This window comes from Macrotis lagotis, chromosome X, assembly GCF_037893015.1.
Source record: "Macrotis lagotis isolate mMagLag1 chromosome X, bilby.v1.9.chrom.fasta, whole genome shotgun sequence".
NCBI lineage: Eukaryota > Metazoa > Chordata > Mammalia > Peramelemorphia > Peramelidae > Macrotis > Macrotis lagotis.
In genome coordinates, this window is record NC_133666.1 from 279,745,408 (window position 1) to 279,763,195 (window position 17,788).

Genomic DNA, 17,788 nt, shown 5'->3' on the forward strand with positions numbered 1-17,788 from the left:
AGGTCAAGGGAGGGAAAAACCAGAAATAATATTACAGGGAGAGTATGTTAAATCAACAAACATAAGAGCATACTATTGGCCATGCACTATGCTAAGTGATAGGAATACAAATGCAAACCAAAAGAAAGACCTTACTTAAAACTTGCATTCTACTGAGAGGAGAAAAAGATCATGATGTTTGTCTGTCCTTCTCAAAGAAAACCTTGACATCAGGGAGGTGATGACATGACATGGATGTGAATTGGCTTTAAACCTTACTTTCTCCTCTGGAGTCATCTGGGTCCAGTAGTCAGATATGGATCAGGATGACTGGAGATGAGGTAGTCAGAGTTAAGTCATTTGCCTTAGGTCACACAACTAGTAAATGACTAAGGCAAGATTTGAACTCAGAGCCTCCTGATTCCAGGGCTAATACTCTATCCACTGTGTCACCTAGCTATCCATGACTGGGAGAAGATAGCACATAAGAGGAAGCTGAAAAAGATGGGGGAAGTTGAAGAGAGGAATAATTGATATTGAAAAGTCCAGGAATGTAAACTGGAGAAGAAGACTTGGCATGGTTGGGTGTCTTTCTTAAAATGGAAGTTCTGGAAGGAACCAGCCAATCAGGGGCAGAGTCTACAAGAGTGGACAGTACGTCCAGTATGCATGTATCCTGCTACATATCATTATTCAGATACAGGAAATAAATATAGAGTTTATAAACAGAACAAAATATTGCCTAACCTACAGATAAGCTGCTCATGGAATGCAAAAGGATAGGTCTTTGATCCTCTTTTGAACAACATTTTAATTTTGTTCTAAGGTATAGATGGGATGCTTAAATATAAAATGATATGGGGAAGCTGGAAAACATAGTTAACATGATCAAAGACAGAATTAGGACTCAAAAATATCTCAACAAGATGGAATAAAGTTTAAAAATTAATTCTAAAGTACAGAATATAGATAAGTATGGCCAGAAAACAATTCAACACAGTATCTAGTGACACACATTAGGCAATGGCATTTGATAGATCTGTTCTGTAATAAAGGAGCCATCATTAAGTTCTGTTTCAGAGACCACATTTCAAGGACAGCACTCAGCTGAATGGACATATCCAAAAGGAAAGAATCTAATACAGTGAGGGGTCTGGGGAGCATGTCACACAAGGATTGTTTGAAAGTACTGGGAATGTTTAGACTAGAGGAAGCAGAGAAGACAGAAGGGGGAAGTGAAAGCTGTCTTCAAGTATTTGAAAGGCTGTCACATTAACCTTGTTTTACTTGGCACTGGAGGAAAGATCTAGGAGCAATGTGTGGAAATTGTAGGGTAGCAGATTTCAACTAGATAAAGGGAAAAAGCTCAACTTCCTAACAGTGTAGAGTTGCTCAAAAATAGGATGAGCTACTTTCGAAGGTAGTATATTCCCCATTCCTAGAGATCTTTAAGTGACTATAATACAACTTCCTGAGGTTTGTATACATACAGTCTTTTGCTCAGGCAGAGGTTAAACCCATAACTTCTGCAGTCCCTTCCACCTCTGAGATCCTTGAAATAAAGTAGCTAATGGATACCAAGGAATATGTCACAGTTGTTTTTGATTGGAATCTTTGATTAAAAAAGGTTTACCAGTAAATCATAGGTAACTTGCCATTTATTTCATTATAAACCCTTTTTGAAAAGATTACTTACAAAACAAATACTGATATATTATTTTGCAATACTATCAATATTTATTTGCTTTTTGTATAGAATTCATATTTGGATTCTTTGCTCAGAAATTCAAAGCACGATATAAGAGATGTGAAGTACTTTTACATTTCAATCAATCAACATTTATTAAGGATTTATTATGTGACTGGAACATCTACTATACAAAGAGAAGCAAAAGATGATACTTGCCCTTAAAAAGCTCACAATCTAATCAAGAGAAAACAGGCAAACAAATATATACAAAGTAAGCTATATTCAGGATACATAAATAATTAACATATATATGTATAATTAATACATATATATGCAAATGTTATTTGCTGAAATATTGCTATACATATTCTTCAACTGTGTTAGTTTTAGAAGTGAAGTTTTACATATATATTTATGCATATATATATGTACATACATTATTAATGCATCAAACATTCATAGTTTCTTCACTACTTGCATAGCTGGAAAATCATTAATGAATGGAAAAGGGGAATAGATAATGTCTGATACTTCATCCTGGTGCTGGATTCTTTCTGTTCTTGGAGAGTCAGCCTAGCTCAGTCAGAGACTCATTTCCAGAACTCTGGCTCCAGGTGGTTATTGAAGGTGGAGATGGGGGATGCATAAAACCCTGAGAGTTTTCTTTTAAGATCTAAGAGGGCTGCAATCAGTCAAAGGAATTAGGGTTTTCTAAAGTACTGATCACATATTTCAAATGACATAACTGAAGGTAAAAACGTGACTCTGTGTATGTGTTTGGGGGGGGAAGGAGAGAGAGAGAGAGAGAGAGAGAGAGAGAGAGAGAGAGAGAGAGAGAGAGAGAGAGAGAGAGAACAGGAGAGAAAAGGATGAGAAGGGAGACAGAGATAATTATAATCTGATAGAAACTAATAGACAAACAGTAGTTCAAGCAGACTTGAACTGGATCTTTAAGCTACCACAGCTAATAATGACTACATTCTCATGTCATTATAGGTAAAGTCACTTTAGCATTGTGTTTAATAGAGCTTTCTGAGAAAACACAAGTTTAAAGTCCAAGTCATGGGGACTATTGAGCCAACTCATCTTAAATAAGGGATATTGGTCTTTTAGGTGTTACAGTCCAAGGCTAATAGTCAGAATCTGGAAAAAGTTAAACATTGAGGACCACCACAGGGAATGTATACAGCAATGTTACCACTCACAAAACATAAAACCCCAAACCTAGAGATTCCTTCTTGGCTACTGCTACTAGGAGAATTAAGAAACAAAGGACTGTGACAGAAGACTTTTAGCATCCTTACCTGTTCACCTGTTATCATACTGTTACTTCACATGGTGGATGGGATAAGGAAGAAGAGATCTTTTTACAGCCACATGCCCTTCTTAAGACTTCATTTTCGTGGGGAAATTGTGCAAGAGATCCTTTAAAGTCTAGCCTATCCCACTAGTCTCTACAGAGCAGGCCTCTGTGTAAGAAGTTTCTTGACTCTGTGTCAACTGGCACAAACTTGTACTGAGTAAACATGACTCTGGGAATGTAGAAGAGGTCCCCTGCAGGGGTGAACAGGCAGGAGGAGGAGGGAATGGAGCAGGCTAGGGCATGACAGGAGAGGAGGTGCCTTCCACAATGGGGACATTGAGAATATTAGTGTTATAGACTGTGCCTTATATCTGGAAGCTTGTAGTTGAAGCAAAAAAAGGGGGAGAAATAGGGAAGGTTCTTTGGGTTCTACAAATCAAGGAGGAAAACAGATCCAGTTTAATTCTTAGGAAAACATATGGTAGAGGAGTAACTCCTTTAAACAGAAACAGCTCTCTGGCCATATTTAGACTACACACACACACACACACACACACACACACACACACACACACGCCCACAGGCACACAGTTCAAAGAAAACTGGTGGAAATGCAAGTTTATGTGTCTCCTAACCTCTCTTGACACCTTGGATATTTGATCCATTCTGATTAGATGATTTATTTCAGATATGGGCAATATAGAGATAGTAAACTTTCAAGCTATCTCCATCTAATGAGCAACTCTTTAAGGCCACCTCCATCTCAGGCTTTTTCCTTTTTTTAAAAAAAGGATATGGAAAGGTTGAATGAAATGCTTATGTATAGTACCTAGCAGATAGGTAGTAAGTAAATGTTTATTGAATTAAATTATTGAAATGTAAAGTGATGGAACTCTATCAAGCAACATTCAATAAGAGATCAGATTCACATCCAATGATGCCTGTCATGTTAAAAAAAAGCTGGAATTAATATAAAAACAATGGACTAAAAGTTAATCACAGGACCTAAAAAAAGTAACAACAGCTAGGTGAGTAAAGGGACAAGGGAGGGGGAACAAGATCTAAGTTCATGAGGTGTTAGAAGCAGCATTTGCCCCTAGGAATGAACTGTGAGTTTGGAGATAGTATGGAACAAATGCAAATAATGATAAGGAAGGAAAGGCAGTAAATGCAAGAACATTGCACAGAAGGTTAAGATAAATAAAGCTTTATTTCAAGTACACGGGAATAAGAAATCTGCCTTCCAGTCCATGAGTACTCTACGTGAAGGCCAAGGTAATTTATTAAGGGAGGAGGAATGGAGAACACTGATAAGGAAGCCAAGCTTTTCCTCTTTACATGGAAAGTAGGGCAAGAGGGAGATGTAAAGAAAAAGTATTAATATAATGATAGAAAACAGTGCCAAAGCCTTAAAGTCTATGAACACAGGAAGAGCCAATCACTACTGATTATAGACTGACCTTCTCAGCTACTTCACAAAATGATCCCACACTGTAAAGAATTGAAGTCATCACAAGCATATTCTTTACATGGGGCAAGGGAAGAAAGAAAAGGGAAAAAAAAAGGACAAAGAAGTGAATAAAGTTGGCCCCAGTGAAAGTTTAACAGGTTTTAGAGATTACAGTGAGCTAAGTCAAACTCTTTACAAGTTCACTTCTATATTCAATACCTTGCTCTTGAGAGGTTTCCTTCCCTGCCATCCTCCTCTCCATTTCTTTATTCCTGTTTTTTCTTTGCCAATCCATCATATCCACTGCTTCCTTGATGACCTGGTCCAAAATTTTTGCTTCTCCTGCTGACCATTTCCTTGGTAGCTAGATAGTAATGATTATTATTCATTTATTCACAGGGCCTTCCTTTATTCTTTTATGTTTCCTTTAACATTTAAAATAGTCATATTCATTCATTCATTCATTCATTCAAAAAACATTCACTAAGCATCTATGTTCAGAATTTGATGCTATGCACCAAGAGATGCAATGATGCTTATGACATGGTTCCCTCTCCTCAGTAAACAGTTTTGCAGATAAATTTAAAAATCCAAGAATAAATTAGACAGAATTCTACCCCTACCCCCAGAAATTGAAGATACAACTTGTAACACTATTCTAAAGCTAGAAAGAATTTTATTCCAGCCTTCTCATTTTACAGGTGTGAAAACTGAAAGATAAATCGCTTGTCTAAAGTCACGGAATCAGTCAGTAGCAGAGTATAGATGAAGAATCAGATTATTTGACCCTGTTCTCTTGCCATCAAAACATAATTGCCTCATATGAGCCTTTTTCTAAGTATTGATGCCATCGCACACCTCATTAAGATCTAGTTCTCAAAGAAGAGGAAGCCAAGCATTGAGAATGTCAGAAAACAAAAATTTCTCCATGAATTTTCTTCCACCTCTCTGCAAATGATAGAAAGAAAATGCCTTATTTTTTTTTAAATCTGAGCTACACAAAATTTTGGCTGAAAGCAAAAGGAAAAGTTCTGAAAATTCTTCTTTTTAAAATTTTTATTTTAAGAGCAATTATGTATATATATATATATATATTTATTCTTATTTTGTACAAATGATTTTTTTATACATTACTAAAATATTCTTGTTTAAGAGTAAACATAATAACCCCTCCCCCCAAAATATAGACCCGCATGAGCGATAAAGTAAAGAGAAAAAAATTAAAATAAAAAAATAATATTAATAATAGGTGAAGCCAGGTGGCTCAGTGGACGGAGCACTGGCCCTGGGACCAGGAGCACCCGGGTCCAAATCCAGCCTCAGACACCCAACAATCACCCAGCTGTGCAGCCCCAGGCACCCCCCCAAACAATAACAATAATAATAATAAAATGTGCCTCAGTCTGTGTTCAAACACCTCCAGCTCTGTCACAAGTAGATCACATTCTTTATGATAAGTCCATCACAAAAGCTCCTTCCATATTTTTCCACCCTTGCCATTGCTGATTGCAAATCCCTTCATTTGTACTTCCCCACTACCATATGCTATATTTTCTCTCTCCTTTCACTCTGTCCCTCTTCTTAAATGTGCTGTAGGGTAGCTGAGTGGTGCAGCAGACAGATCCCTAGCCTTGGGACCAAGGGGCCCTGAGCCCCCATACCACCCCTTAGGTCCAGCATCCACCCGGCCCTCTGGTCCCAGACAGGCCAACCAATCCCAACCCCTTGCAAGAAGTAGAAAAGAAAATGTGTTATATCTGACCTCTCTCCCCCGCCACAGTCCACCCTCTCTTCCATCACTCACATCCCCCGCTTCCCCCCCCTGTCCCTCTTCTCTCCTTCTTACTCTAGATGTCTATACCCCATTGAGTATATATGCTGTTTCCTCTCCTAGCCACCTCTGATGTGAGCGAAGGTTCCCTTATTCCCCCTCACCTCCCCCCTTCCATATCATTGCAATAGTTCATTGTAACAAAAAAATCTTATTATATGAAATATCTTAGCCTATTCCACCTCTCCTTTTTTCTCCCATTACATTTCCCTTTTAGACATTGACTCTCTTTTTACACTATGTTATATCTTCAAATTCAGCTCTCTCCTGTGCTTCATCTATAAAAGCTCCTTCTACCTGCTCTATTAAATGAGAAGGTTCATATGACTATTATCAGTATCATTTTTCTATGCAGGAATACATGTAGTTCATCATCATTAAGTCCCTCATATTTTACCCTTCTCCTCTACTCTCTGTGCTCCACCTGAGTCCTGTATTTGAAGATCAAACTTTCTGTTCAGCTCTGGGCATTCCAACAGGAACATTTGAAATTCCCCTGGTTCACTGAAAGTCCATCTTTTTCTCCTTCTGGAACAGGACGTTCAATTTTGCTGGGTAGTTGATTCTCGGTTGCCTTCCAAACTCTTTTTGCCTTCTGGAATATTATATTCCAAGCCCTATGAGCTTTTAATGTGGTTGCTGTTAAGTCCTGTGTGATCTTGACTGCAGCTCCACGATATTTGAATTGTGTCCTTCTGGCTGCTTGTAATATTTTCTCTTTGACTTGGGAGTTCTGGAACTTGGCTATTATATTCCTGGGTTTTTTTTTTTTTGGATCTCTTTCTTGGGGAGATTGGTGGATTCTCTCAATTTCTATGTTTGCCCTCTGCTTCTAGGATATCAGAGCAATTTTCCTGTAGGATTTCTTTGAAAATGATGTCAAGGCTCTTTTCCTGATTATGACTTTCAGGTACCTCAATAATTTTTAAATTATCTTCCCTGAATCTGTTTCCCATATCAGTTGTTTTTTTTCAATGAGATGTTTCACATTTTCTTCTAATTTTTCATTCTTTTGGTTTTGAAGTATTGTGTCTTGGTTTCTCGTAAAATCAGCAGCCTCCTTCAGTTCCATTCTATGTCTGAAGGATTTGTTTTCCTCAGAGAGCTTTCTTATCTCTTTTTCCATCTGGCCAATTCTGCTTTTTAAAGCATTCTTCTCCTCAATAACTTTTTGAACTGTTTTATCCATTTGACCTATACTGGTTTTTAGCATGCTATTTTCTTCAGCATTTTTTTGGATTTCCTTGACTAAGCTGCTGACTTCTTTTTCATGTTTTTCCTGCATCTCTCTCATTTCTTTCCCCAATTTTTATTCTCCCTCACTTAATTTTCAGTCTTTTTTGAGCTCTGTCATAGCCTGAGCCTAATTTCTGTTTTTCTTGGAGTCTTTAGATGCAGGAGCTTGTATTTTCCTCATCTTCTGATTGAGTATTTTGACCCTTCTTGGGACCATAGACAAAGTATTTCTCAATGGTGTTCCTCTTTTTTTTCTGCTTACTCTTCTCTCCAGCCTGTGCCTAGTTTTGGGGTGCTTCCTAAGCTTTTGAGTGTTATTGGGATACCCCCCCAAGGATCTCCATGTGTGAGGCTCTATCTCCCCTCCTGATCTGTGAATGACCATAAGCACACCCCTCTGTCACGGGACTGAGGCAGGGGTGGGGGGCCTGCTGTTCTACAGGGTGCCTAGACTGCAATCAGGATCTGAATGTGGTCAGAGCCCCAGAGTCCTGTTCCAGGCAGAGAGGACAGACCTCAGCAGTCTCTCTCCATTCCCCTACCTGGGCTCAGCACTCATGCCTGGGGGCTCCTGCTTACCAGCTCTGCCTGCTTCTGCTTCCTGGATCTGGTCTGCCCAGCTATGCTGTTTGCTGAGTGCCCTGAGGGCTGATTTTCCCAGCTGGCTCTGGCAGAGGTTCCCCCACTGATCCCCCAAGTTGTGTCTGGTACTCCCCTGGGTGGAGGTCAGGAAACTGCCCCCACTGCCATGAGCTGTGGCTCCCAGTGCCCTGGGGCTGCCTCTGGGAGGCTGAAATTCCTTCACTCTGGTGGGCAGCCCCTCTTTCTGTTATTTCCCAGGTTACCTTGGGCTGGAGAATTGCCTCACTGAATCCCTCTGTGGGTTCTATCTCTTGAAAATTCAGTTAGAGTCCTTATTTTATAAGTTTGGAAATATCAGAGAGAGAGAGCACCTAATCGACGATCCTCTCCTGTCGCCATCTTGGCTTCACCCCCTCTGAAAATTCTTGTGACCAAATATGGGGCAATTTTTTTTTAATGAACAAGATCTTGTTATCAGTTCAAGTCTATACTACTGTTTGTCTATTAGTGTCTATTAGATTATAATCAACTCTGTCTCCCTTCCCATTCTTTCCTCTCCTATATGTGTTAGTTCATTTCTGATTTTGCCTGCTTTATAAAAGGAGAAAGGCATTTATTTACTCAGGGAAAGAATAGTCCTGACATCTGTTTTGCCATAGTTTCCACCGATCCCTTCTCCCTTGTCTGAGGAAGAAGAACCATGGGGATAAAAGCCCTCTTTAAACCTGGGTTAGAATCCTCAGGCTGCTCACAGAAGCACTTCTCTTCTGATGCAGAAAAACATGCTCAGAACTGAAAACGAATGCTTGGTACCAAAAGCTTTCTTATTCCAAAGCATAAACAGGAATGTTGCAAGACAATTAACCAGCAAATGCAATTCATTAATCAAGATAACTTGGAAAGATGTTTAGAAAATGCTTTGAAAAAAATATTCTTAAGTTTTAGGGTTTTTAAGGGTTTTCTTTGTTTTGCAAGGCAATGGGGTTAAGTGGCTTGCCCAAGGCCATACAGCTAGGTAATTATTAAGTGTCTGAGGCTGAATTTGAACTCAGGTATTCCTGGCTCCAGGGACTGTGCTCTATCCACTGTGCCACCTAGCTGCCCCTGAATATTCTTAAGTTTTAAAGCCAATTCAGAAAAATGAAAGACATTTAACTTCATTCACTTCACCTCCCATATTGCATACTGAAAAACACTGTGATATAAGGGACAGCGAGTCCACTTTGGAACCAGGAAGACTGCAGTTGACCCACACTAGCAAGCCACTTAACTTCATGGTCTTCTAGACAACTCTCTAAGAGTTGCAATTTATAGAGAGAGAGCTTCCTCACCTGGAAGTTCTATATACAAGAAGTTTCTATCCACAAAACTTCCCTAGTGCAGTCTGAATCAGAATCAAAATAATTGGAAAATGTTTTTAAAAATAAAGAAAAATATATACATAGATAATGTTAATTTATGGTTTTCTAAACCATTCTTCATCAGGCAGATATCTTTGACAGCACTTGCTTATAGCAATGAAATCAGATATTCAAACTTATCCCACCACATTATGAAACTCTTCCTTGCCTAGTAGATATTTTCTGCTTGAGGGAGGAAATTTTTGGAGAAGTTATTAAGAGCATAAATTGATCTTGGTCATGATAGCTTTAGGTGTGAGACTATTACCTAGAGTCTCCTTTAGTATAAACTGAATTGTATAGTATGGATGGTGTGTAAAAGTCAATATATCCTTCCTCTAACTTTTAATATAGAGGAAATCCCTTCAACTAGGCTGACAATGACTTCAGACTAATTACAGAGATTTTCTGAAGATTTTTCTCTCCCAACTCCTCTCATTCCTCCAAACAATTGTCAAATTGGTCTCCTTAAAGCCCTGATTTAATCCTGTTACCTCCCTACTCATTACTCCTATCATCTCCAGGATCAAAAATCTTGTTTAGTATTCAAAGCCCTGCATGGTCTGCTTTCCTTTCCAGTCTTTTCATTTCTTCCTCTTCTCTGTTTAATATAATATTTAGTCATAGTGGCCTTCTTAGTGCCTTCTCATATGTGATATCCATCTTTCATCTGCAGACATTTTCACTGACTGTTTTCCTTACCCTGAACACTCTACCTCCTCATCTGTTTGCTAAGTTCCCTTACTTCCTTCAAGTTTCAGTCAAACCAATCTTCTACAAAAAAGCACTTGGTGATGCCCCTTGATGCTAGACCTTTTCCTCTGTGATCATCTCCAATTCATCTTGTGCATATTTAGTTTGTATATAGTAATTTCCATGTTATCTCCTTCACTGAATGGTGAGTTTCTTGAGAGCAGGAAACATCTTTTTCCTTTCTTTCTATTTCCAGTTCTTTACACAGTGCCTACCAGGGAAGGTGAATGGAAGAGAATAAGGATTAGGCCATCTAATATGTGCCAAGCAAAGAGCTATGTGCTTTACAACTATCTCATTTGATTCTCATAACAACCTTGAGAACTGGGTGCTGTTGTTATTCCTGTTTTATATTCTGAGGAAACTGAGGCAAACAGGTTAAATGATTTGCCTAACATCACCTATCAAATCTGGCCTCAGATATTTACTAGCTGTGTAACCCTGGGTAAGTCATTTTGCCTCATTTTCCTCATCTGTAAAATACACTGGAGATGGAAATGGTAAACCACTCCAGTATCTTTGCTGAGAAAAATTCAAATGGGATCATGAAGCATTGAACACAAATAAATCAGCTCAACAGCAGCATCACACAGCTAATGTTTGGGCCATATTTGAACTCAGATCTTCCTGATACCTGAGTGATCTATTTAATATGTCAATAGGCATTTAATAAATGCTTGTTGATATGCAGAAATTTGAAGGAGAAAGCACATCAAAATTTGCTAAAGAAGAAATCTGGAGACAGTGGGAAGGTGAGCATGGGATAGGATGTTGTATATATAATAAGAGAGTATGTAATGCCACATAAGGAAGGCAGGACTAGGAGTCAAGATTTCCACTACCTATCTGTATGATTTTTTTAAAGGTTTTTGCAAGGCAATGGGGTTAAGTGGCTTGTCCACTTAAGTGTCTGAGGCCGAATTTGAACTCAGGTCCTCCTGATTCCAGGGCTGGTGCTTTTTCCACTGCGTCACCTAGCCACCCCTATCTGTATGATTTCTTTTTTAGGTTTTTACAAGGCAAATGGGGTTAAGTGGCTTGCCCAAGGCCACACAGCTAGGTAAGTATTAAGTGTCTGAGACCGGATTTGAACCCAGGTACTCCTGACTCCAAGGCCAGTGTTTTATCCACTATGCCACCTAGCCACCGCATGTCTGTATGATTTTGAACAGTCTCTCTGAGCCTCAATTTCTTCATCAATAAAATGAATGTTGGACTAGAGTCAATCAGTAAAGTTCTTTCCATCTCTCACTCTAAAATCCTATGAATCCATGAGACTAGTACAGAACAAGACATGAATTTTGAGCAGTGTAACTACAGATTACATTGAGAAAATGACATGTGAAGTGATATTCTAATGACTTAAGAGAATCTTGAGCAGGGAGGCAATCTGACAGAGTGGGGTTCAAATCCTGTTTCAGAAACTTACTTGTTGTGTGACCTTAAGAAGTTACTGATTCTTTCTGAGCTTCAAATTCTTTATCTGTAAAGTAATAGTACTTTCCTCTCAGGGTGGCTGTGAGATGTTGGTTAAATCCTTTCTAAACTTTAAAGTATTAGAAAAATATAGTAGTGGTGCTGAAAATCCAATTTCTCTCAAAATCCTGAATTTTGGTGCAAGTGCTGCCAAAGTGAGGGTCTCTAAAGTTCTTCCATGAGATCTCACAGTCCTATATTATTGACAGGAAAAATAAATGAGGCAGAATCAGGGAAGGTCCTTTCATTACTCTGAGAGAAGGAAGAAACCAAGTATAGTGTGACCTAGAAAGTCATGGAGCTCATCTGAGTTCACCCCCAGTCCTTGGACATTAGATGTTATCTCTTAGTAGAGGGTTTGCTGTCAAGATGCCACTTAGGGTGTGTGCTGGCCCATCAGGGGTGTCACATTGCCTGACAATTTCCTTGAAGGCAATTTGTCCTTGAGGCAGCTGTAACAAGCATTCAATAGGAGAAACCTCCATGTCACTCAGTAAACTTAGTGCTAAATAATATTGGCGACCCTTCAAGAACCTTATGTCCCCATGATTATACTTCTAAGCTTACATCAGGTGTTCTGGATCAGCTGAAGTTCCAGGAACTTTATGTACAGAGATAATTTAAAAAATATATGAAGTAAAACATTGCATTTAGTCATACTGTTTTTTTTTTAACAAGTCAAGGCAAGGCAACAATTATTTATTACTCACCTTGTGCTAGGCACTGTGCTAAACATAAAGACAAAAATAGTCCAGATATCAAGAAGCTCAGTCTAATGGGAGAATGTAAACAACTATGAACAAACTATATATATATATATATATATATATATATATATATATATATATGTATAACTATGAGAAAACATGCAGATAAACTCATACTTTATCTTGTAGATGGTAGGATTTTAGTTAAGACTTAAGAGAAACCAGGAAAAGCAGGAGGATAAAAGCAAAGATTCACAGGCAAGAGAGTGAACAATTGCTTTTTGAGATGATCTATTTCATCCCCTTCATTTTACAGATGGTGAAACCAAGCTTTAGAAGTGCAAAGACTGGCTCATAGTCAAAACAGCTGGTAAACAGATAAGTAGTAAACTTTCTATTGCCATGATTTTTGTTGCTTTTGTTGAATTGTTTCAGTCACGTCCAACTCTTCATGACACTGTTTGAAATTTTCTGAGCAAAGATACAGGAGAGGTTTGTCATTTCCTTTTCAACTCATTTTACGGATGAGAAAACTGAGGCAAACAAGATTAAGTGACTTGCCCAGGGTCTGACAGCTAATAAGTGCCTGAGGCTAGATTCTGGAAGATGAATCTTTCTGACTTCAGATCTGGTACTCCATTTACTTCACCACCCAGATGGGTACCATGCCAAAATATCCTGTCCAAAACATTATTGACAGATTGCTTAAGTTTAGAAGCTATCTCTAAGACAGTACCTAGAATGGAGTATCAGTCAGAGATCTCTCAGCAGATTAGAATTAAAATCTTGACCAAGTTGTTGAATATTATACATGTTACCCATTTACTTTACCTCTAATACTAATTATCACACCATATAAGGACCAGTTGAAGGAACTGGAAATGTTTAGTTTGGAGAGGAGAAGATATAAATATGTTATCAAGTGTTTGAAGTTCTGTCTTGGAAGACAAATTAGATTTGTCCTACTTGGCCTCAGAGGCAGAACAAGGAATGGTAAGGAAAAGAGGGGAAAATCCTGATAATTGGAGCTGATCCATAACAGGGTAAGTTACCTTAGTTCTACCTCTAGCTGGAGGGCTTCAAATTAAACATAAATGTTGACCAGTTATTCAAGATACTGTGGATGGGAGTTGAAGTGGGTATAAACTGAAGTCGAAAGCATTTTAAAATTCTGAAGTTTTGAGATTGTATAATTACATTATATATATTTTACATATATTAAATAATTGAGAAAATAGGGAAATATAAGATCAATTAACAGAGCAGGAATGTTGATTAGACACTCAAGAGCTAATTATTATTAGAAAATTTCATTATCACATTTTTCCAATGTTAATTTCCAATAGAATGTTTCTTTAAAGCAAAGTTGTTGTTTTCCCCTTTGCACTTTCAGGTGATATAATGGTTTGAACACTGAGCCTGGAGACAGGAAGATCTGAATTCAAATCTGGTCTCAGACCCTAGCTGTGTGACTCTGGTCAAGTCACTTAATCTCTATCTTAATTTACTGGAGAAGGAAATGGCAAATTCTAGTATCTTTGTTAAGAACCATATGGGGTCATGAAGAATCAGACAAGACTGAACAGCAACAATGACTAATATATTAAAAAGAATTAGTGATGGAATGAATAAGCATGACCTAATATTAAGAATGGATATAAGTAATTGTTCATATGTAATAAGGGAACATAAAATAGTGAAGAACACTAAATGTAAACATCATCAGACGTAAATTCAAATCCTGAATCTGTCACCTGTGTGACTTGGGGCAAATCACTTCACCTCTCTTTTCCTTACCTGTCAAGAATATGTGTGTGTGTGAATAGGAGGAGATAGTCACATGACATCTAAGGTTCCATCTAGCTTTAGATCCATGCCTTGTGGTCTAAACAAGCAAGAAGGATTAGCCAACACTGCCAGGAAGAAAGATCACAAAGGAAAAGTCAAGAAGTATTTGGGAGTTGGATTCCTTCCAGTCCTTCAAAACAGTTGCTGAGGGATGAGAGTCCCTTAATCTTTGTCAGAAATCTACCCATTATAAAAGAGCACCCGGGTAGGCAATGCAGGATAAAAGGGCTAACCCTAGGAAAAGTGAAGCCTCATTTAAAAAGAAAAGTTAAAAAAGTTTGCTTGCTCTTTAAAAAAGTTTTAGTGGAGGACACAAATATCAGCATCTAGAATCTATAACAACGGTCACAGAATCTCAGAATTTAGGAGGGGGAGGGACTTCAGAGTACATCTAGGACAACCTAGACTTGAACAGGAATGCTGACGTGATGTCACCTCACATTAGGAGCTCAGGTGATGACTGATGCAAGACCACTCCCTATTTGAACAACTAATTAAAATGAAGTCCTAAATCTGCAGCAGGCAGCCAGGTGGTACAGAGGATAGAGCAATTTGGCCTTAGTCATTTACTAGCTGCCTGACTAGGTAAATCACTTAACCATTTTTGCCTCAGTTTCTTCATCCATAAGATGAGCTGGAGGAGGAAATGGCAAACCACTTCAGCATCTTTGCCAAGAAAACTTCAAATGAGGTTGCAAAGAGTCAGAAATACTGAAAGTTCTGAATAACAACTCTTTATAAAGAGTTCTACAAATTTGTAAGAAATTGAAATCAGGTTTATTGTTTGAGCTTGAAGCCTGCCAGCCTGCCTTTCTTCCTTTTCTTTCTTTCCTTTTTCTTTCTTTTTAAACTGGATCAACTCTTCCCTATCATCAGACCTGGTGTAACACCCCATTTCACCAGAATTTTTCAAGGATCTTAAACAGTAGCTTAGTACATCTGCTGGTTCTCTCGACACATAATCTTGCATGCATTGGAACCATGCCCATGCATAGCTAAACACCTCTGGGATTTCTGCACCACACCTCTACAAAACTGTAGTAAGTCAGGTATTTTCACTTTTTTTCATCCATGCAGACCAAGAGACATGGAGAAAAAGCAGTAGTGTAGGTTACAACCTGGATTCTGCTATATATCTGCTCTGAATCTTGAGCAAGTTACCAAAAATAATAACAGCTAGTATTTAAATAGTATTTTAAGGCTTGCAAGCACCTCATATGTGGTATCCCATTTGATCCTCACAGCAAACCTATGAGGTCGGTGCTATTATTATTCCCATAGTAAGGGAATTATCAGAGGTGACTGAGAGACTTTAAATGATTTGTTTAAGGTAACAGAGCTAGTAAATGTCTCAGGTAGTATTTGAACTCAAGTTCTTCCTGACTCAATCTAGCACTACCCATTACCCCTCCTAGTTGCCCTAGTTTGAGCATTAATTTGTTCATCTATAAAATGGAGATAGCAATATTTACCCTGTTTAGCTTATAGGATTACTGTTTGGATCCAAATGAGACAATGCTAGTTTAAGAGTATTGAAAAGAACTATATGAATACAAGATAATATTACTGAATTGTTGGTCATGTGAAGAGACGCAGCGGGAAGAACTCTGGATTCAGAACCCACTTGTTATTCTCTGTTTGACCCTCAATTTTCTCTCCTATAAAATGAGGGGATTAGACTAGACTCTAAGTTTCCTTTCAACTTCAAATCCATGGTTCTATTGAATTATCTGGACTAATTGAGAAATGTAACACCATGGACAATGTGAAATTAGGAGAACTAGGATTTAGACACAGTTCTGCCACTAACTGGTGGCACAAATCACATAAACTCTGGGTCTTAGTTTCCACACATATTAAATAAAGAAGTTACAGTAGATAACTTCTAAAGTTCCTCTCAGTCCTAAGATCTGACTTTGCAATATATTATATGTTTAATCCTGGGAGAAAAACTCACAAATGAAGAAAAATATTATGCCATGTCATGTTTTACTTAGGCTAAAACTAAAATAATCTGTGTTTTCTGATCACACACTGTTAGTAAGAAAAGACATCTTATTGTGCATGTATAACCTACATCAGATTTCAAGGAGTAGGGAGTTGAGGGAAGGAAGGAGGGAAAAAATTTGGAAACAAAAAACCAAAAAGAAGGGAAGTGGTGGTAGTGATAATGGGGGTCATCTGAGGGAATAGGCTAACCATCCTGAATTTAAAATATACCAGGGCTAATCTATAAGGTAGACATTCTTTACATAGGACAACTATCTTTTTGGAAAAATCATGGATAATTGCTAATAAAACAAAAATGTATCAGTGTTGATTATTTATCAATACCTGCCAATTAGCAAAAATTTGTTAGGTGACTATCCTTTTTGTTCCCTACAATACACCCCAAAGAGCAGTAATAACACTATCTACATTCTTTGCCCCAACATTTCTCATAGTCTAATAGCACTAGATCGTAAAATAGACTATACCAGAATTTTGTCCTTTCTGCAATGGAAGTACCCCTCTTAATATCTTTCAGTGATGGCTACTGGACTCTGATGGTTCCACTGGAGAAAGTGAGGTTGGTGACTTTGCACAGTTCCCTCACTTCAATTCAATTCATTTGGATGTCATGGCATCACATCCCTGATGTCATGGTCCTCTTTGAGAAGGATTAACAACAACAACAACAGCCCTTTAGGTGTAAACTGAAGAAGTTGATAAGTTATTGACTCTGGTAAGAGCTGCACATTCTGAAACTGGAACTTTGTAGAAGCTTCCATTGTTTATCTTATTGGAAAACTAAATCAGAAACTTAACTGCAATCACTTAAATGCAATTTCTATCTCAGCAACTTCTCTCCCATTCACACTCTTCTTTCTACTCACATGTTTGTCATTTCAGTTTGGCCCTCAATATGTCTCACCTGTACTATAATTTTCTCATTGGTCTCCTTGCTTCAAGTCTTTCTTCACCTCATTTCATCCTCCCCACAGCTGCTAAAGATATTTTCCTAAGTATAGATCACATTATGTCTCTTCTCTAGAGTAAATTCTAGTGGCTCCCGCTAATCTCTGGAAAAGTAGTTTTCAAAGCTTTTTTACGCTCAACAATTATTGAACAAAAGAGCTTTCTTTAAAACTATAGGTAATATGTATTGATATTTTTGTATTAAAGATGAAAACATCATAATTTTATTTTGCAATTAGTCTTGATCTCAGGGACTCCCAAAAGTTCCTTGGCCACACTTGTAAGAACCACTCTTCTGGAACTAAATTAAAACTTTTCTGTATGGCATTTAAAGCCTTTCACTACTGCTCCTACTAACGTTTTCCATTTTATTAAAATTACTTCTTTCTAAATATACAGACATCCCATTTTTCTCTAGTATCTACATGCCTTTCCATTGACTGTCCCCCTTCTTTGTAATACAGTCCCTTCTAACCTTAGTCTGAGAGATTAAGTGTTTTTAACAGTAAGGTTATTTTTTAAATTAGAAGTAAATTTTCATGGAGAGTAAAATATATAATTCTGAAAATGTGCAG

General features: G+C 38.0%; 1 protein-coding gene across 4 annotated transcripts in view; it reads right to left on the minus strand.

The window, feature by feature from the left end:
• Nucleotides 1–17,788, minus strand: part of GHR (growth hormone receptor) — a 265,472-nt gene that overhangs the window by 232,971 nt on the left and 14,713 nt on the right. The window contains exon 1 of one of the 4 annotated variants that reach the window (XM_074207499.1): nt 2,974–5,447. The exons of the other annotated variants lie outside the window; for them this stretch is intronic. Within the exon in view, the coding sequence (XP_074063600.1) occupies nt 2,974–2,991 (18 nt within the window). The 5' untranslated portion in view covers nt 2,992–5,447. Of the gene's footprint in view, nt 1–2,973; nt 5,448–17,788 lie in introns of those variants that run through there. 4 annotated transcript variants of the gene reach the window in all.